The sequence below is a fragment of the Equus caballus genome, chromosome 18 (assembly GCF_041296265.1).
Source record: "Equus caballus isolate H_3958 breed thoroughbred chromosome 18, TB-T2T, whole genome shotgun sequence".
In the NCBI taxonomy this organism is placed as follows: Eukaryota; Metazoa; Chordata; class Mammalia; order Perissodactyla; family Equidae; genus Equus; species Equus caballus.
In genome coordinates, this window is record NC_091701.1 from 75,068,487 (window position 1) to 75,091,350 (window position 22,864).

Sequence of the window (22,864 nt, forward strand, 5' to 3'; positions counted from 1 at the left end):
GAATGTTCCAGACACTTAGAACTGTTCTATTCTGTTTTTTTCTCTCTAATGCCTAACAACATTAAGGATTCAATCTTCCTATGAATGTATATTATAATGTATATTATAAATGTACCTAAGCATTTTTTAAAATTTTCTCTACGATACATCTTTAGTTTTTGTTGATGAACATGTTATATCGAAGAAGCATTGATTGGACCTGGTATTAGAAAGCTGTACAGTCATGTGCCGCATAACAACGTTTCAGTCAACGATGGATCACATATATAATGGTGGTGCCATAAGATTAGTACCATAGAGCACAGGTGTGTAGTAGGAGATCCCACCTAGGTTTGTGTAAGTGCACGCTATGATGTTTGCATGATGACAAAATCACCTAATGACGCATTTCTCAGAATTTGTCCTCTTTGTTAAGTGACCCATGACTGCATTCAAATTGACGTTCTGCCTCTTATTAGCTGTGGGGCTTCCTTGAGCAAGTTGGAGACTCCCTGGACCTCAGTCTTGCCATAGGGAAAATATTATTATCTCAGAATTCTAACAGTAAAATTTAGATGTTCAGTATCTATGTGAAGATCTTTGTGAAAGTGCTACTGTAAATTTCAGAAAATATCTATATAATTATGATTAACAGATTAGGCTCCCATTTCAAAATTTCCTGATTAGGACATTCAGATCAATGTCTGCTATTTCCCAAAGGTCATCTAAGGAATTGCACTCTTTTCTTTTGGTTCAATTAGCTATGCCACGTTATATCATATCACTTTTTAAAATAAATCCGTGCAGTTTAAAAGAATTCATTATCAATATAGAATTGCATGCCTCCTGGTCTATGCAGGAATATGCTGCTATTCAGTTTTTCCAAATAAGGCTTACTAGTTCATATTCTGACCTTCAAATTAGAAGGCAGAAGAATATTTGGGAAATAAAATGACATAATCTCATAACTCTTGCAATTAAATTCACAAGAATGCTACACAAATTTAGTTTTAAGTTTCAAAAATTATTATGAATAAAAAGTGAAAAAAATCCTTAACGAATAAAATATGCTTTCTTTAAGTGTATACTTTACTTTTACATCAACCAAAAGAAAGAAGGAAAGTATCCTACAGTATTTTAAAAAAGGAGATGTTTAATAGCTTGCTTCTTTTTTCCAGGGAATGAGGAGGCATGTCCTAACTTAAAACAACAAACACCAATAATTTTTCCTCTTCATTTTAGTGCTTCCCTCAGTTAGATTTCATTATTGTTATTATGGCTATTTGCTATAGATGCTATGGAAAGTAAACTCAGTAAAATTTCAGTGCTCAAAATATACTCCCGTGACTAAGTGCCCCAAAGTATACTTTCTGAGGAAGATTTATGAGCAAAAGGAGAAGCGTCTGATTGGCACAGATACCTGGCAATCAGAGCAAGATGGCACAGGAGAGGCAGAAAGAACACATGGGATTTTTACAGTCTGAGTTCTGACTAACTGGGTGATCTTGGGATTGCCTACAAACTGGTTTTAAGGCAACCTTCCAGGTTACTTACCCAATAGCATCTTAAAGAGTATTGCTGCTAGGATTTTCAAAAGGATTCCCTTTCTCAGAATACTTGCTTCTGCTTTTTGACTCTTTGGCAAGAATTTAAGACTTTCCTACGGCATCCCTCATTAGGAAACTCCCCATTGGAGCAATAACAGTAGTTGACGTGTTCACAATAACAGTAGTTTACATGTGCAGCGGCAACAGCAGTAGTTCTAGTCTTGCTCTTGCGAGTTTATCTATCAATACCGCTTGAAAAGACTGATCATTTTTCCAGAACTCTAAATCTAGTGTTTCAATGCAAACCTTAACACAGTTGCTTTTGTGAAATAACCCCTGGGGTTTGTCCATAGTTATAATGAGTGGAAAGCAAAGCAATGGGTAAAAGGCTTTGCCCTGAGAAATTTCTGGAATTTCTGGCCTATGGATTTTTCCTTAAACCTTTAAAATGCTTATGCAATGTAAACAGATTAGCATGAATGAGTGCTAATGGATTCCTTAATAAGATAACACTCTAGTATTCCCCAGAACCTCTCCTGGAAACCTTGGATAGAAGAATATAAGCCAAATAAAAAGAGAAAGAAAAGGATGGCAGAATTTCTCTGTGAGTCTGTCAGCCTCAGAAAGTTCTCTGGAAGTGGTCCTAGAAAGGTAACACATAGGCCTGACTTTGGCACTCTCAGCAGAAAAACCGTCAATCAAATAGACAATTTCTAATACGTACCCGAATCTTTGAGATACAGAAAAGATATGCTCGAGCATCTCATTGCCCTGGCTTTCCAAATCTCCGCCAACAACTTCCTTGCTTCCCTACCCCTAGCTAGCCCCAAAAGCCTGGAGCCCAATTTTAAACACAATGACCCTGTTTAATATCAGAGAAGGCAGATAACTAGTTCAAGGTCAAACCGATGTCCAAATGTAGATAAATATTTAGGAATATTCAAAACGATTAGGGCTGCTGGCTCTAACCTCACATGCATAATAAACAAACCACATAGCTGGTAAAAACCAGGATTTTTCCTCTTTCTCTGCATAGATCAAAGTCAAGTTCTCAGGGCCTGAATGTTTCACAAGTACTTTCTAATGGATTCCCTTTAGAGAAAAACGTCTTTATTATAAGTATAGAAATTTTCATGTCTGTATTGGTAATATACCTCTTTTAAAACGTGTTGGCATCACAGGTAACATCAACCCGACTAGTGATATAGTAGCTGGGGCAGTGGACTACACCCTGTACACATCACTGTCATTTAATTCCCACAACAATTGTATGAATAGATATTATTATGCCCACTTTACTGAAGAAGAAGCCGAAGCTCAGAAAAATAATGTCACAAACCTATTAAAGGAAGAATCAGAATTCAAACCTATATCTTCAGGATCTTACAGCCTTTGTTCCACTGCTTATGCTACACTGCCCAATCCGGGGCAGGTAGTTACTACTAATTTTAGGGTTTGAGTCAGGACTAATCAACCTTCCTACAGAGAAGTCCTGCTTTCTATTTGGGGGTGTGTGCACGCACGCATGAGGCATGTCCATGCAGGGGCAACGTGATGGAGAGATGAGTTATCTGAATGGCGAGGGCTCAAGCTGATGCCTCCACTACATGCCCTGCAAAGCTTCCTGAGGTGACAGACGGAAAAGGCTGGTCAGCTCTAAAAATTGATGAAATCATGGATTCTTCAACAATTGGATTAGCTAATCAGTAAAACAGGATTATTTACATTTGTTTGTTTACTTCTTTAAATTACTTTGAATATTTATTAATCAACTATTATGTGCCAGGAAGGATGCCAGGCCCTAGAGATACAGTACTGAATAATATTGGCTTCAAAAAACTCCACCTACAGATTTGCTTCAGACTATTTAACTGTTTGGTACACATAGATGGGCCTGAACATCTGCCTATGCTTTAAAATGCATTTCTATTTGATGATAAAACATAGATCCTTTTAATTCCTATTTTGCCATTTGCTAGCAATTCATTCTGGGTATCTGTAAAACAAACTCACACTCATTATATTTATTTTAATGAATCCCCCCATTCTTGTATTTTTCTTGTGGCCGAAAAAGCTTTGTCCCAAAATGAATGTCATTAGCATGGATTCCCACCTGACTGATGAAAGACGTGAATCACACAAGTGAGAGCTTTTGCAAGTACTTTTTATAAACTCTGGAAATATGAAGAGTTTCTTTGAAACAGGCAACCAACAAGAAATAAGTGGGGTATGCACATTCACATAACATGGTAATAACCTGATAATCTTGGGCAATCACAACAAATTCATATATGATTGACTATATATGATTGAACATATATGATTGTGATATACAACAATTTTGACCTACAAAAACAGCAGTTTCATATGGTTCAACCTGGTAATTATTTTGACTCCTCCCTCTGATCTGGGCTATTCATTAACACTATACATTAACATTAAAAACCTTACTGTCTACCCAAAGTCTTTCACTAAGTTAAATTTTTTAAAATGTAAACATAACACGAATTTCCTCGACAAACCAGGACAGCATCCCATCTGCCGATATTAAATATGCCCAATCACTGAAAATACTTCTGACTTATTCTCTCCTAGTCAATAACTGTAGGTACAAAGTCAATTTGTTATATAAAAAACACTTTCTGTTAACACAAACACAGACAGATGATTTCAAGAGCTAAAGCTAATATTCCATATATATCAGATATAAATCCCACACCATTGGAAAAAAAAACTATTACCAGAAGAGTTCACTAAATATAATTAAAGAAAATATTAGGAGCCTGAAAGGGCTGAAGGGCAAAAGGAAAAAAAGAAAAGCTAAGTCTTTTAGGACTATGAAACCTAAAGATTTTTTTCTTTCAATTTGTTAAAGAGAATCTGTCTCTGCGTTGAGAACTTGCTTGCAAAGTCTCTGCCTAGAGCAAGATATTCGAGCCAACCTGTTAACTCCTAATAAAACAAGGCTTGGAAGGAAAACGCTTCCAGCCCCGTAAGCTCAGTGGACCAGCCGGCATCGTGATAATACCACAGTACTGATTTTCTTAGGTGTATTTTCCCCTTATTATCAACTTCCTTTTTCCATCATATTAAGATCCATAAAAACATATATATTTACCATAAAGCAACTTGAATCTCGACACCTCTGCATTTTGACAATAAAAGCTCATAGGACCCGTTATGTTCCATGGAAAAAGTGAGCGTTATCCACCTTTACCCTACTGCAGTCTCCACCTCGGCATCTGAACGCTATGGTCCCTTCTGGTTTCCAACAACGCTTTATCAGACTTGACATCACTGATGATTTCAAGTATTCCATAACTTTCTGTATAGGTGAAAGCTACTTATATCTAATAATATCTCTAGTTTTATTCTTTATTTTAATCTAAAGTTATAATTTCAGAGGTGAATTCAGCTCACGATAGAAAAAAATCACATTTCAGAAATTTAACATTACTGTTTGAGAACATTCTACCTTTGCCAGTTGGCAATCAATGTGTATTAATTAATTAATTAATTAACCTATTGAAGAAAAGTTAAGGAAACAACCCATAATTCATTCTTTTCCACTGGCAATTCTCTCTGATTTTATGGGACTTAAACATCTTAGGCCTTTTTTAAAGGAAAATACTCAACAAACTAGCTGGAAAAATCTCAAAGACATGCTTTTCTTAGGCTACATAAATGGTTCCTAATTTCTACTTAATAAAGGTGCTACTGTCTCTTTCGGTGGAATTGACTAGCTATTGCTAATCTTTAGCTCAATAACTAATTAATAGAAGAAGAGAATGATTCTAACTGATTACTAATTTGCTAAGGACATTTGTAATATGAATTAAACAAGCGGAGATTTTCTGTTTTCTTTTTTCTCTCAATTGAGACATCGGCATATAAAATTAGTTGCAATATAATATGTGCAAAAATAAAACTGTTCTAAGTGCCTATGTTCAAACAAGTTCATCTATGTTAAGTTCAACGCTATTAATATTTACTAAGTATCTACAACACTCAAGGTCCTATGCGCACAGGGCTCTGAGGAGGGCACAAAATGGATGAGGGCCCCAGACGTGCTTTCAAGGACCTTCTGGCCTAGTAGGAAGATTATTCAAGAATCAAAATTACTATGGAACACGGAACTCAGGTGACAACTTGAAAGCCCCGATGTTAGAACTCATAGCCTAACTTGTACCCCAGATCTTTCTAGATCCATGGCCATTCCCTGAGGAGTTCAGGACTCCAAGGTCAGATAATCTCAAATTCTTACAAAGGGTAAAATGAAGGCCTTCCATCAGTCAGGCAAATAGTTAAACGACTGTCTCCTATTGGCAATTGTCTTGTTGGTGCTCATGTTATAGTACTCAACTGTCATGTTAGAGTGCTTACACAGTGCTCTACTTAAGAGCTTCAAGCCCCTGACAAACTTAGGTACTTTCTAGCTTATAACACTGTAAATCATCTGAGGAAAAACAAATAATAATTTTTATTTCATTGATCAAGAAACCAAGAGAATTCTCTGATTTTAACCTGCTGGTTTCCCCCAAATAAGAGAATGTCACCACAATCATACCAGACTTTAAATAAGCTGGACATTTCCTGGTGTACATACAAAATGTATGTTCTCTTTTTGCAACTCTTGTAGATTCTTCATCAGCCACCACCAGATCTATCTTTGTTTTTGAGTTTTTAATTTTGGTTCTGGGAAGGAAAATGGAAATCTGAAACTATAGGAAATCTAAAGCACACTGTAAGGAAATGCTAAGAGTTAAAGAGACCTGAACCACTACAAATCCTTAGCTATGCCACCTCAGTTCAACCGCCTACTTCTCCATGATTTTCCCAAACATGATTCGTCCAGGACCTTTTTCAGGTGTTCTCCTCACCAAGCCCCCATCCCAACCATGCTCTCCTTCACAGCTAGATAATCACAACACCCCCACCTACCCCCACTGCCACCACACAGCATGAGCTCCCTCATTCCTTACCACACACCGCATCTCCAAAACTTGTCTCCTTATCCATCTCCTTTCCTTTCCTCCAGGTTCTGAAGAAGACATAACTATTTCAACTTCTTTCAAAGACAAAGCATCCTCTGTGCCTTAGATCTCATCCCTTCCTAGTTTGCGAGCTCTTGCTTATCACCCCTCTTCCTCTTCAGAGCCTTTGACCTCCACTGGCTCCATCCTCTTTGTCCTGAGTATTAGGAGGTGGGTGGGGAGAGTGTGTTACACTTAACCCTAATGCTGCTTTTAGATCTTTTCCTCACTAAGTCTGTATCTGCCATCCTCTTTGCCTTCCTGGATGCATATAGGTTCCCTTTGTTCTCACATTACAGGGAAATAGCTCCCTCCAATGTCGTTACAGTCCCCTTTGTTCTAAAGCTAAGAGCCTCCAATTACCTCCTCTCCTTCTCCTCCTCCTGGCACCCTTGATGACATTTCTCCACTAATAACCCATCTTCCCTTGGCTGCCATGAAACCTCCCTTTCTTCCTAATCACACCTTCTCAACCCATGGCCCTTTTCCTCTCAAAGTTTCCAATCCCTGCCTGTTCTCACTCTCTCTCATTTAGAGAAAACTCCTTTGGTGTCATTTTAACTCTCATGTCCAAACACTTGGCTGCAAAATCTCTTCTCCAGTTCTGTCTATTGGTAAGCTGGCTCCACATTGTGAATGGCCCAATGGATAGTTCTACCTAGTTCACCAACTCTCACTGAAGTATCAGCAAATTCCTCTCAATTTATATTGTCCTGTTTCTGTCAAAATCACCAAGAGTCACTTAAGCTTGGATTCTACTTTGATTTCTCTGTTTCCCACACCCGTATTGCATTGATCGCTTCTCTTTCTCGCTGCTGCCACCAAAAGCCAAGGCCCCACCTCCCTCACTGTCTTCACCTCCATATATTAATACACTAGATTCTATTTTGCCTACTTCCTCCAGGGTATACGCACTGCCCCTTTTCCTCCCAGCTGCCTCCTCTCCTGCCTTGCACACACTCACATCCATACACAGTTTTAGATGGGTTCTAGAGGATTTTTTTTTAAACCACCATTTTCATGATTTCACTCCTTTGCTGAAAAACCTTCAATGATTCTCAAAATGCCTCAACTGGCCTTTCAGAGTTCCCTAAGGTGTGGTCACTCCCTTCCCAATGTTATTTTTCATTGTTATAACACAAACGCTCCCCACAGCCAGGTCCAAAATATTTCTGCTCATTCACCAATGTTTGGTGCCACCATCAACTCCACACCTAGCCATGCTTTTCACCAATCAGAAATTGTAGAGATCGGGGCATCTGTTCTATTATTGTACCACAATAAATGCACAGCATTTAGACATACTGGATAACCACTCATAATTTTCTAAACACATCCTGCTCTTCTGCACCTCTCCATCTATACCCATGAACTTGCAGTTGCCTGAAATGTTCTTTTTCTTTTTCTCCTTGCAAAACTCTACTTCTCCTTAAGGCATAACTCATGTGCTACGTCTTCTCGAATTACTCCCTGCAAACCTGACACTCAACAGGTAGAACTTACGGATCTTTCTCTGTGCTACCACTGCAATAGTTTATGCCACAGCTATATATTTGCCAAATATACTTACAGGGCTGCCTCCCTCGCTAGGTTGAGGGCAACACAACTAGAGGTGGGAACCACATCTTACGTGTGTCTGGATGTCTCTCGCTGCTTCTAGCACTGAATATGGCCTGTAACAGAGGCATTGACTAAACATTTATTTAATTACAATTAGTTATTTAATTGTGACTGTAATTTTCTCACAAAGAGGGACTATATAATGGCTCCCACCTAGAATCCTGCCAGATATAAAAAGTAGATGCTCAAATTTATATTTGAATGACAAAATATATGTTATATTATTAATTATTTCATACAGAGCATAGGCTTTTTGGAACCAGGAACTGTGTCTTACACTTCTTTCAAATAGTAAGTAAATGTGATGGATGGAGGCAGAGGAAAAGAAGGAGTTAGGAAAGCAGATCCTTTTTCCTTTTCCATTCTTTTTTAACAAGCATTTAAAATGGCTTATAAATCGTATAAATACAAGCAGATAGCAAGTTTGTTTCTTTTAATCTACAAACCACATTGTTGACAAATGATTGTTTTTCCTTCTTTAAACATTTATGAATAAACACATTCAGGCTAAAGGAGCAGCTACCAGTACAGCCAGAATGAGCTTCTTAAGATCCAAGTAAGGAATGAGCCCATGTCTGAGTTAAGGGTCCAAGGCATTGCTCACTCCCCACGCACCATTCTTCCAGTTGCCGACAGCACCAATAAGCTTCTGATGGGAAGGCCAGGTCGAGTAAGGTGGTCAATGAATGCACACACATCAGTGACAGTCACCGTGAAAACGCACAAAGCTCTCCCAAATGTTGGAAAACCAGTAAGATGGAAAGTGGTTGGTTGTGGAAGTAATGTTTCTATTTCCATGAATCCAATATTTACATCAAGTTCAAGAATTTGAGGCTGGTATTACTTTAAGCAAGGTACAATACAGGCAGAGGGCAAACTTCCTCACCAAGCACCTTCATTCAGCTCCAAGGCTGAAAGCAAACGTCTTTCATGACTCGGAAGGACAAGGTAGACAAAAGTAACCTCCTCTTACCTCCTCAGAGTTAAACAACAGCAGAGGCAGCAGTGCCGGCAGTTGATGAAAGCGTTGTCCCGACCACCGATAGCACCACAGCTACGCAAGGGCCGCCTGATGGGCCCAGGTCGGGAAACATTGATCTCTCTCTCTATTCAACTCCGAGGCACCACTTTGTAAATGACACAATCAATTTTGGGTACAAGAGGTGCTTTAAATGTGGTAACATTATATCATTTCAGCTATAATGATCATAATTACTTATTTCTTTTAATCACAACCCACTTAACCACTTTAGTACAGAGGACTAGTTCAAGGAGTTTAATTTTCATTCAACATCTAATCTTTGTGTTTACTGAAACTCTTCACGGGCTTTGTTTACTGTCTGCTTGCTGGCCCGGACGTTTGATCTTGCAAGACTAGATCAGACAGGGTCAGATAAAATACTGATTACTAGAATAAACCAGGCTTGGGGAAGTAACACTGGTTTTTAAAATTCTTATTTCTCCCAGCTTTTTAATATTTTGCAAAATAAACTCAAATAAACAAATAAAATTAAGACGACTAGCAATCAGAGGGTTTTTGAGCAATGATTGAGAAAAGGAAAGTGATGAGGATCATTTTGCTTTCTGGCCAAAATGTGGGGTTTGCTTAGGTCCATTCATTCTAGTGGTATTACTTTATGACACAAATAACTTTATGATATTCATTAGTATTTGTATAAACTTTCAATGACCCTTTAATTCATGTGACATATTAAATACTTGAGATTGACCTGACCAGAGAGGATAGTTTTTTGCTTTTGGTGCCAGATAAAAGACACTTCAGATATAAAGTCATTTTCTTTTAACTTATTAATTTTCAATTAGGAAATATTTAAAATATATGAGCCCTTCCTTGTTAAGGCTCTTTCTTATTCTTTTAAGATCCCCTGTAGAAGTAGATTGAAGTAAGAGTATAATTTCTAGTGCTATTGCATACATAACTGCCACTTAGTTTCATAAAAATGATGGGGCAAGTTTAAGTCTAAATAGAGTTAATACAAAAGAAGAGTTAGGTTAAAAAAATAAGTGTCTTATTAAGATGTGCAGAATTTCTGAAAGAAAAAGTGATGGGGTAAATCCCACATAATCCCAAGAATTCTTGAAAATAATTTTGCAATAGCACGAACGTTTCTAGGTCTGTTGGGATTATCCTTGTGTCCAACATTAAAACTCATACACATTAAACAACTTTTAATATGGTCACTTCTTTCTTTCGTTTTTACACAAAACGTCCGCTTTTTATACTTGGGAGCTTAGGAGCTCTACATTGTAGAATCTAGGCCAGAAGCAATTACGGTATGAGATGAACAGCAATGAAAAATGCTGAAGAAACCAACCTACCCCAGCCACCACTCCATTTCCTTCCCTATCAGAGCTCCTGGGGAGCAGGCTCAGGTTTTAACCTGCTATCCAACCTCTGTCTCCCCATCTATTCTGAATTAACACTAATGTTCACTCAGATATGTGTGCGTCAACCATGATTGTCTTTGAAATTAAAGGAAAAAGGTAAACAGACTGTGCTTTCCTGTGATCACCAGGGGAAAAAAGTTAACATGCTAAGCCAAACCAACTTAGGACTTTTTAAAGAATAAGTGTAAATAGTTTAGCTATCCTAACAACAAATTCAAAAAATCTACATTAAAATGTTTATTTCAAAACGTAGACAATTCCATTTGTATATAGTTTTTACATCTGTTTTAAATGATATCAAATTATTGATTGTTCATTTTTCTCATATTTATTTAAGCATTAACTATAGAATTTGCAATCTGATCTTTTTTTTAAATCTCCCAGTAGACTTTTATTTTTGCCAGGTTTTAGACATATTTACTTTGATCTTTCAGAGTATATAATTATTTTACTGTTTATTTATTTCTATGAGAAGAGAAAAAAAAAATTTGACCTAGGAGATCTATATGTGGCAATTTGTAACAGAATCACATAGCTTATGTTTAGGAAATCATGGTTTTGATTAAGAAGCAACCATTTAGTTCCCACTGTTTTATTAAAACAGACATTAGCAGATAATAGGAAACATATTTAACAATGCAGGCTGCATTTAGTTTGGGACATCAGTCAGTTAGCTTGAGATTGTCTTCCATCCTGAATACCAGCCATGGTACCCGTAAATTGGAGACTTTGGGGTGGAGGCGGGGCAGGAGGAGGTGGAGGGAGGTAAGGACGGCCACGCAGCTCTGACTGCTGGGCTCTCAGGAAGATCCTAAGGTAGAATTCTGGTTTTGCTGCTACTAATTTCCAGATTTGAAATTCATCACTTCTTTTTCTCATTTTGAAAATGGATAGACAAAACAGGAATTTTACAAACAAAATCATTCCTTTCTCATGAGAAATGGATTCCGATAGATAGGAACTCCCACAGCGACATCTATTCATAGCATGAAGCTCCTATCAAAGGAAATGTGCCTGTGTAGGTCCAATACTTCCTTTTCTCTGAGGGTCGAAAGTTAATGAAACGCACTTCTCTGGGTGTTTATTTTCTGTGCACCATTATACCTGTCAGGAATTCTTTGTTTTTCCTCCCACTCCCTTGGTTGATGAATCAACACCACTTGAACTGTTTTACGGCAGCTTGTGTTTACTTCACACATACCTTAACCTTCCCTTTTCTCCTCCTACTGACACACACACACGCACACATACACTTTTCAACAGCGATGACTAGCTCCATCTCTTTGAATAGCATGTGTACACAGTGTCTGGCAGCCTCTTCAGGTGTGGATCCTTGACCTCCTGATTGAAATCAAGGTCTCAGTCTGCTTTTACAGCACTTAAAGATTTAACTGTGCATTTACTATCGCGAAAAAAAAAATAGAACTTGAAGAATTGCATCTCTAAGAAAGAAAGGAGAAAAGTAGAAGATATAAGTATTAACATGCGTGTGAACAGATACACACACACACGCACGGACTCTGTAGTGGCAATTCTGAAAACACTAGAGTGAAGGGTTTCCAGTCTTTCTGAATGTGGAATTATACTTCAGCCTATTAAAAGAGGACGCTCTCTTCCTTTCTCTTATAACAGAAAGTAAATGGGATCTAAGAAATGACCTTGAAGCTGCGTAATTCTTTTGATTTTTAGCCAAAGAGGATATGTTCAAGCACTTTAACAATTTTATTTAAAAAAAAAAAAAATTCTTGGAAGCAACGCTTAGAGAAAAGAAACTCTTCTGAACTACACCATTATGTCTTATAATGAGAAGGAGTTCTTCATCTTATCCTGTACAATAATTAATATTAATAATATCCTAAAGCAAGTGCTCAAACCAGAATCTAAAGGGCCCTAAGAATTTTAGAATACACTGAAAAGAAATGTATCTTAATTCATTTTTCAGTGCACTTAATTTCTCCTGGATAGTTCAACATCTTGACTTTCCTTACAACTGGTATATTTAGCATAAAATGCTCTCGTTCCTTTGTAATCAGAAATGTGCTGTGAATACATGTAAAGCTCGTTTCCTCAAAAAGTAACCTTGTAAACAAGCTCTGAAATACTCAACAGCCAACTAGCATTTCTTCAACACTCTGTCTCCCCAGAGGAAACCTGCAGAGAGTAAAACAAATTCATCCTCTACCTTTACCTACCCACCATAAACTGTCATTTGAACCTCAGATGGGGGCAGTGAACTGTCAGCAAGGCTATGAATACCTATAATAAAGCATGATGGATGATGTCATAATCATGCAAAATATGGACTGGAAGGACCCTAGAACATCAACCTATTATGGTGCAAGAAATATCCCAAATTCCCTCAGGGACTAGTAGCATTTTAATTGAACAGCATTTGCATTGGGGTGAGAACAAAAGAATGTTTCCAACATTGACAAATTTGCAAAGGCAAAATATCACTGATACGTTTAGAGGGCCGGATGGTCTAAATAGCATGCATTTATTATATAAGAGAACTGTATTTTCAGGACCAGACGTAACTCCATATTTAATACATTACTGCTGGTACTACTACCACTACTATTAATTATTATGAATCATAGGAGTGTTTATTAAGAGGTTACTTTGTGCCAATATTGACTTATTTAGTCCTCACAGCTAGCCAGTGATTTAGACACTTTTCTTATTTCCAATTTTCCAATGAGGAGATCTAGTTTTGATGAAGTCAAATAATTTTTTCAAGCTCATACAGCCAGTTAATGGAAGACAAAGACTTGAACACAAGTCCCACCTGACAGCAGGCTCACTTTGGTTCAACCACTGCTCTGGAATTGTCTCCAAACAAACACATCAAAACTCCATTTCTGACCAAAGATTTCCTGATACCAAAACAGTCATTCCACTTGTTAATTGGTACTTAAACTGTAAATGCTGATTTAACCTACAATGACTGCTTTTAAATTTCCATTAATATATGGTTTATTGATTGAGCTTTTTAAATAGACAAGCCCGGGCTGGCCCGGTGGTGTGGCAGTTAAGTGTGCATGTTCTGCTTCAGCAGCCGGGGTTTGCCGGTTCGGATCCTGGGTGCAGACATGGCACCGCTTGGCAAGCCATGCTGTGGCAGGCTTGTGTAAAGTGTATACATGTATAAAGTGTGAAGTGTATAAAGTGTATCTCATGTATAAAGTGGAGGAAGATGGGCACGGATGTTAGCTCAGGGCCAGTCTTCCTCAGTGAAAGGAGGAGGATTGGCAGCAGTTAGCTCAGGGCTAATCTTCCTCAAAAATAAATAAATAAATAGATAGATAGACAAGCCTATCTAAAATAAACCATTTCAAGATATTTCCAAAAATCTTGGCCTTCACAGCCATCTCTTGTGAAAACTATAAACTTCATATATTAGGCTATGAATTTTACTTTTAGTTCTGATACCACCTTTGCTTTAAGGGAGCCAATCTGGATCTCTTGATGGAAATAATAAGAATCTTATCTTTGCAAAAATTATACACAACTTTATTAAAAATTATAACTCAAATTAACATAAATTCCAAAGAATCAACAACTCATTGATCTAAGAAACTGAAAATAGGCTTTAAAAACAAACAAGTCCATTTACCTTTAATCTTCTTGTACTTCTTATACCATCGCCCAAACTCCTGGCACTTGGTTGCTGACACGTTGGCATAATATGTGCTATTTACAATGGATGAAATCATACTCTGAAAAGAGAGAAAAACCAGTTAGTGTTCATAAATATGCGTACTCCTTTTTAGGGACAAGACAGGGCACATTATAGCCCACACCAACCTCCTTTGTCTTTTCAATTTGAAGTGGTCACCCTCCTGTAAGCTCAACTAGTCAACACCACACGATTATCTAAATTCACTATCCCTTTAATTTCCACTTGTTTGATGACAGTGCTTTCTCCAAAAACCAACCCTGGGAAAATGCCAAAGATGGAGGGGACAGGACACACAGATTAAATGCAAAGGGAAAGAACAGTAGTGATTTAGGAACCAGAGCAAGAGGTGAGATCAGATGCTCCAGCATCCGTAATGCAAATAACGCCTTTCAGATGTTTCTGTTCCGCTTCCAACTGCAATAAGCTTACACAGCCAAGAATCTGAGAACATCCGTGCTACACACTGCAGAACAACATTTAGGGAAATAAGTTAAATTAATATAATTTATAGAAACGTGTGATTAGCACTTGTGTGAAAATTCACCAAATGAAAAAATTAACAGTGCTATTTCAGAGCAGGGGAAACTAAACATAACACTTATACTGTGTTTCAACCAAAAATGAATCAAAGCTAAAACTTTCTGAGTGCTTAAGTACATGAGTCCTGCTTGCTCTTCGTCTTCCTCTCCTTCCTCAGCTCAACCCCTTAGTTGATTTGTTGGTAATTGGGGTTAAAAGGAAAGAAAAGGGGAGCGTGACCTGACTTACCACTGAAAAATTAAAATTATAATGGCATACCTTGAATTATATTGCCTACAGAAATATGTTTTCAGTCACTATGGCATATTTGGACGAACATTTGTGACAGATGTTAACTTATACCTGAATTGACACATTCAGTCACATAAATTTATACACAGATTTAACTTCTGCAAAGTCTGTCTAAAAACAAATGGACAGAAACAACTCAAGAGATCCAAACGACCTACATGAGGTTTTACATCCTGCCTTACAATCTCATCTTTCTTAAAAAAAGGTATCCCCAGATACGGAGCAGCTGAACAAAATCTTAGAACTTCCAATGGCATTTCTGCAAAGGAGTTGAGATAAAAAAGATAACAATAAATCAAAGCAATGGCAACTTATTTACCAGGAGGTTAACTGCCAACAGACAGGCCTGCATAGACTCCCATTTAAAACAGTTCCTTCTGTGAGCCCATAGACCCCAGCTCTTTTAATCACCATGCAGTACTAGTGGGGGAGGGGGATCCTAATTCAATTCACAGAAACCTCTTTGGCCCTTTCTACGTAGCAGATGGCTATCCTCCCCCACTTGCTGATCTCTAAATTACAATTCTGTTCTCTAAGGGGAGATAATAAGGTGAACTCTTTCAATCTGAGGATCTAAACACAGCCCTGGGAACACAATGAGCCAGCATCACCTGAGCATCTCAGAAAACTTTCAGAGCCTTGCCTGCTACCTTAGAGGGTCAACGGAATCTTCACCTTCCTGAGGCAGCGTTCTGCTTTGCGTGTTATTAACAAAGGAGTAAAGAAGTCTCTTGGCTAGCTGGGCTAGTTCCCTCTCTGGGCTGAGCTTTCCTCTCTGTCCTAGTCTGTGAGACCCTTGAGGACAGCGACTGTGTCTGTTTCCTTTGTTTTTCTTCTCCCTCATGTCTAACACAGTTCTGATGTGGGATATCTGAGTCACTGAAATATAACAGATGAAAAGGGACAGCGATGAAATCTAAAAATGCCAAACTGAAATGTCATAATAATGAAAAATTTAGCATGAAAGAAGCCTAATAATAGATACACCAGCCATACTGGTGTATGTGAATAATCGCAAATGTACTTGTCATCGCTCTATGTTGTTTGTATGAATGTTACCCCATGGAAAGGCACAGGCTACACAGCCATAGCAGGAGTCAGACCTAAACCTTCCATTGCAAAGTGGTCAAAAGCAGATGGCAATGGAAAGTATCTCAAGCACTGTCTGCAGGTGTCCCTCAACTCTTCCTGGCTCATAAGACCAGGCCACAGACCCGTATCACTCTGGCAACAGATAGTCCACCTTTTCCTCACTCCTCCGCCTCCCTATTGTCTCTGCTCCAGATGCATATTCACTGACACAGCACAAGGCCAGTATTAATCTGCACGGCAAGGAAATAATATCTGTGCTTCCACTGGCTCCATCATCAGATCCTATACTAGAGTCAGGTTCACACAACTCATCTAAAAAGGAGGAGTTGGCTACCCAGAGATGCAATCAGATTTGTTCTCTTCCTCAGATTATCATAAACTAGTTTTCATCTCTACTGATAACAGAACAAAAAGTAAATAGATTTAAGCTATAAACTGAGCAAAGGAATTGGGTAGCAATTGGAGGCAGTTTCCTAGACAATAAGAATCTTTAGTCACCAGAAAAATTTCTTTTAGTTTGTGGCACATTTTATTCATTAATTCCCTGTAGGTCTTTACACCTAGTTGACACTCAAAATACTTTTACTGGTAAGACTTTTTATAATTCATCCTCATAGAGCTTTAACAATAGAAGAGGTACATTTTGGGGATATTTTAGATGAAAGGTTATGTGATGTCTCATTATTCCAGTTTCAAGCATGAACATTCTCTAACCCTAAATTAGACCTTACATTCTGATAGCCTAAGTCTGAACCACTAGGCCTCACTAGAATATTCTTGACACATAGTGCAAGGTCATCTTAATGTTAGTGTCAATTTATTTTTAAAAAATCAAAACCATTCATTATAAACAAAACTGAATGAGGCTAACACAGACCCAGCACATGCTGACTTTTACTCTACATGGAACAATGTTCTCCAGAGGTCCTGGGACACAGAGAATCTGCATTTAACACATTTCATCCTTTCTATGGCCACATTTTTAAAATACTTTAAAGTCACTGAAATTGGGATGCATTTTACAATCAATAGCATCTTAGACCTGATGAGATATAGTTGCGGCAAAATGGGAGGAGTAATGATTAAAATCTCTTCCACCTACCACCCTGCTAAAAATATCTCATTTCCATTTACTGCTTTTTAAAACATGTATACAATTCTGTAGTTTACAGTTGTCTTATATGTTTTCTAATAATTCCAGAGCAACCATACAATTGGACTTTTTGGATCCACACACCTTTTTTGATAAATGAACAAGATCTGAGTCTACTTTTTCAACCCAGAATGCAACCAACTCCTGGGAATCCATGTTAATATAAAGCAATACTGATACAAATAAGCCAAAAGATATGTGTATTGTTATTTTTGACACTTAAACAAAGGGACATTCAGGCTACATTAAAATGACTTTGCATTTGCTAAGCATGCTCCACTTCTCACAGTGCTGGGTTGTGAGAAAGAAAGGAGGAGGGTACACACAATGGGCAGTTGAGGCAGCCCCTTTAGACTCTCAGTCACAGCCAGAAAGACGACACGGACAGTGACTGTAAGCAAAGCTATTTTATGAAAAATATTACTTATTAAAATAAATACAAAGATTTAACGGCTTCCCAACTACAGAAACTTTTTGAAAGTTTCAGACCTCTTTGTAATCAATTGTGAAATTTTAAATATGAAGATTTTAGATGGGGGATAAAATCTAGGTTTCCTCGTGTTCAGTCACTCTGACACATAGTTTTCTACTTATCTTTGAAAATTATTTTTTTTTAGTAAAATAAGTTAGTTGAGGAATTAAAATACATCAGAATGAGTTACTCCAGAGTTTACTAGCTGATTGGAATTTGCCCTAAGCCACACAGAAAGAGAACATTATAATACCGTTAGTAATACTTACTATAGCTGAATAGATTGCCTTATGTAAAAATAAATTTTCTTTTCTCTTTCTGAGACAAATTTTAAACTCACTTGTTTATTTTTCACTAGCCCAGAGAATAGATGTCAGTTGTGATTATAAGTAGGGTTCCATTTTCCAAACTGAGGGCCCAGAAGCTCAGAATGAAGAAGTATCTTGTCCTAAGTCAAATCGCAGTGGGACGCATCTCAAAGACACCACTACCGGGCCGCACTATTTCACGGGTCTCTGAAGAAGGGAAACTCATTAACGAAAGGAAGGAAATATTCACCACCACCTCCACTGCTAGCACCAGCTCAATAGCAGATTCTGCAACCAATTCTTTAGACAAAGCAAGAAGCAAAGTGACAAAAAATAAAACAATGTTGTGACCTCAGGCCCCTTATATGAGTTAATTAAGGAGTTTAGAATCAGAGAAAACTAAGGAACCTAAAGGCAATTTAAAACTTAATAGGAAAAGCAAAGCAATAAACACAGGTTAAGATGATTTGCACAACACGTTTGGAAAGACAAAGATCCGAGCATCCCCTTTTCCTCCCCCTAAAAAGAAAGATAAAATAATTGGATATCCTTCACAGCATTCCCCTTGGCTTAGTGAGATTTATTTGTTTGAACAGCAACGTTATACGAAGAGTAGCTAAGCTGCAGATACACAATACACTGGCTACACAAAAGAACACTTTAATCCAAAGTGAACAGTTACACGTTCCGTCAGTGAGAAAGCCCTGTCTAAGCAGGAAGACTGCCAGAGTTGGGGGGAGTTGGCGTCAGAGTCGGGGGGAGTTGGTGTCTTGTGGCCTCCCTTTCCACGTTAACATGGAGGAGACAGCGCGACGCAGGCTATGAATAATACATGCATTCTTTGCTCGTTTTCAACCTTTTCATTCTGCTTTGTGATATACTAAAAAACGTAATAAACATAAGTATAATGATACTTCAATTAAGTATTTAGTAAAGGGAAAAAACTGATTTGGAGGAATTTGTCATGGAAAATTCACTTAATGTCATTTGGCAGCCTTCTCCCATCCCTTTCTGAGCTATGCTATCAGAATTGAAAACTTTTGCCATTCCAGTTGAAAGAAACCCTTCCTCTGGACTTTGGAGTATGAAACGACTGCATTGAGAGCTTCTCTCCCAAGTAGTCGCTGAATGGCTTATCTGATGGTGGGACCTTCTTCTGTGAAATTGGGATCTTGATACCTGTCTCAGAGGGCTGCAAGGATTCGGAGGGATGATTTGTAAAAGGCCTAGCACAAGATGTGAAGGCAACAAATATCAGCTCTCTCCCCTCCACGTGATCATTTGATGTGATTATCTCCATTACTCGGTTAGGAATTCTTTTTAAGCTGTCACTCGTGAGCCTCCTTCAACATGAGTTCACGAGGCTGGACCTCAAACTAAAACAACCTCGTGTGAAAATAACTGAAAGGAACTGTTGGCAACTGGTTAACACGAAACAGGATGCATCCCCACTACATACGTAAATTTAAGATTAAACCAAATGGACAGCTGGCAACTGGTTAACACAACGCTGGCCCATGCAGTTATCAGCCACTTGTCTGCAGATGAGCACACAATCAATTTGTGTTTCTCTAATGACCCAACTGGCGGCTTGATTTCACCGCCCAATTATTTTGGCATATTGTACACTTAAGTTAGTTCTTTACTGATCCCCAAATGGGCAAGGCTTCCTTAGGATGACAGAAATAATTATCCTACAGTTTACATCTTTAAAAAGTTGTATAAACACTATATCACCATCATACTGGAAATCTAGTAACATTTTCAAGGTTCAGCAACTTCTGTCATTTTGTTCCTCAAATATTTGGCAAACAAAACCTCAACCAGGGGCATAGGACAGAGCTGCTTTAAAAACATATCTATGTGCTAAGCGAAATAAGCCAGCACAAAAGGACAAATATTCTATGATTCTACTTTATGAGATATCTAGAATAAGCAAATTCACAGAGACAGAAAATAGAAGAGAGGTTACCAGGGGTTGGGGTGGGGGAATTACTGTTAATGGTTACAGACTTTCGGTTTGGGGTGATGAAGAAGTTTTAGAAATCAATAGGGGTGAGGGTTACACACATTGTGAATGCAATTAATGCCACTGAATTGTAAGCTTTAAAATGGCTAAAATGATTAATTTCATGTTATGTATTTTTACCACACACAAAAATTTTTTAAACATGTCTACAGTTTGAGAGAACACATTGGGGGCGGCGCAGGGGGACAATGGCAGGTGCACGCATTTGCAAACTACTTGTTCTTTCATTGCCATTTTCAGTGAACAAGACTCTCTCTTTAATCATTCCATGTGCTCATCATCACAACCTATGAGGCAGATAAGGCAGAAACTGTTAGCTTTACTTATTTTAATGGATCAAAACCCTGAGGACCTGCGGTTTCGTCCTCAAGTAAAAATCGGTAAGACACAAAAAGATGTGTTCATAATGTTTTCATATTGGAACAGTTGGAAAAGACCATTGAATAAGGGATACCTGTGCCTAAGGTATGATAAAGTAAGATGCTTCAAGGACAGACTATGTGGCAAAGGAAGATGCTGGAAGTGGTGACTCAGGGGAACATCAGAGGAAAAGGAAGAGAGTCTCAACAGTTAAACACATTTTGAAAGGTGAAATCAAAAATAAATACACAGAGACACAAACACAACCTATACTTTCTAAACATCTGGCCAGACAAGAGAATAGCTAAATCATGACTTCCCTCCCTTTAAATATATATGCCTCAGCCTACAATTGTTGCCCTCTTATGGACTTTCCCACTCTTTTCTTCTGCCTTCAAGGCTGCTCTTTTGAACTGTGGACCACTGGGATCTTCAGGAAAATATATACTAGCCACTGAATCATTCCTTTATGCAACCGCCAAACTTGAGTGAGGAAATACCTAATATGGTTTGGTTTAGGGGCAATAAGGAGGAATTATTTCAAAAACAGGTATCTTTTACTCATGAACTGAGACTATTATAAATAGCCCAATAACCTACCTTTCTCCTTTGAAGTAGTAGTATTGGGTGCTTCACTCCCTTCCTCCTAAATTCAAAGCGTAATCCCTCTCTCATCTTCACCACTCTCTCCCCAGCCCACCGTAAAGGACCTGACTCTCAATCAGGACTCCAGTAATGCTGGTGGAATACATGTTTGAATTACTGCTTCACCTTCTTAGAATAAAAAGGTACTCTTTTTCACATTACGTAGGTTGAACTTAAAAAAAACAGATGCACCTGCTCTCTGACAACCACCAACAAAATGGGTGAGCTTTTCTCCACATTGAAATGTAATCTAGCTATGCAATAAGTGAATAATCTGGAACGTTTACGGTTAATAACTGTCGGATTAATGCTGGAGCCCCCATTACATGTCCATGCTGGCTGAGAAGGACTACTCCCGTAAGATTTTCTGTAATCACACAGCATACCAAAAGCCTAAATCAAATCACCCCAAATGTAAGGAACAGAACTGAGCTCCTGTTTGAAAATGTACCGGGTGTCAACCACCAAATTACTGTATTCACTTCCTAGTGGAAAATATTTTAGAGCTTCCAAGAACACTGTACAAATGATAAAATTTTACAGGACTTTCTAAAAGAAATTTATATTTAATTTATAAAACACATTAGAGCAGTGGTTGTCCACCAAGATGGGTTTTACTCCCCTCATAGGACATTTGGCAATGTCTGGAGACATTTTGGCTGTCAAAACTGTGGGGGAGGGAGGATGGTGGCATGCTACCAGCATCTAGGGGGTAGAGGCCAGGGATACTGCTAGACATCCCACCATACACAGGACAGCCTCCTACCACAAAGAATTATCCAGCCCTAAAGGACAATAGGGCCAAAGTTGAGAACTCCTGCACTAGAATGACAACTACGTGCAAGACATACATTGCGCTGAACGCTAAGAACACGAAGATAAACAAGAGATGGCTTTGGCTATTGTGGGCAGTCCATCAGCCATGGGAACTTGGATAACACTGACAACAGGCTGTGAGAAGTGCTGTGACAGGGGTGTGTACAAACGGCTACTAAGAGCAGAAGCAGCAACTACTCCACCCAGGAGGTCGGGGTACTTCACCAGCAGTGACTTTCCAGCTGGAATTTGAAAGATGATTTTTATCAAGTAGAAAAGAGCAGCACATGCTAGTCAGGAGAAATCACGTATGCAAAAGCAAGCATCAAACTGAAGGACTCCAGGGTCACCAGCATTGTGTGCGGGGCTTCCGAAGCCAGAGATTAACACAGTACATCTCCCTGGCGGGCCAATCTCACATGGACAGAAGCAAGGTAATAATTTAACCAGTAAAGTGATTTTTATGGCACTTTAAAAAATATCAAAAACACAGGTATATGGAGTAGAATATAAACTTTGCACAAATTTTTTAAAAAACACAAGAAGTTGTTTTGTTAGCCTTGTAATGCAAAGGATACAAGGGGACTAGTTCTGTTTCTCCCACCCTCGGGAACATTTTGGTGAAGTATGAGCCGTGGCAAATGTTCCAAAATAAGTAATTCCGTGTGTCTGGAGCACAGAGTGGGTGCAGGTAGAGGGAGGAAGGGGCTCTGGTGGGAAATCAGGCTGGACATGTCATCTTGACGCTTCTCACTGGCTCTGCTGTGCCCTCGGTACTTGCTACAGGCTGGGCAGGGGGTCATGGAGGCTTGGAGACAGGAAACAGCACAGTATCAGTGTTGGAGAAGCAGGTGAAAGGTTGTGACACATGACGACTTACAATATTTC

The 22,864-nt window shown here is 38.5% G+C and overlaps 1 protein-coding gene across 18 annotated transcripts in view; it reads right to left on the reverse strand.

Moving 5' to 3' along the window:
- The window catches only part of SATB2 (SATB homeobox 2), a 197,987-nt gene that overhangs the window by 80,540 nt on the left and 94,583 nt on the right, over positions 1–22,864 (reverse strand). For all 18 annotated transcript variants that reach the window (XM_070242105.1, XM_014732597.3, XM_070242107.1 and 15 more), the window contains one exon: positions 14,205–14,307. In XM_070242105.1, coding sequence (XP_070098206.1) covers positions 14,205–14,307 — 103 coding nt within the window. The remainder of the gene's footprint in view (positions 1–14,204; positions 14,308–22,864) is intronic.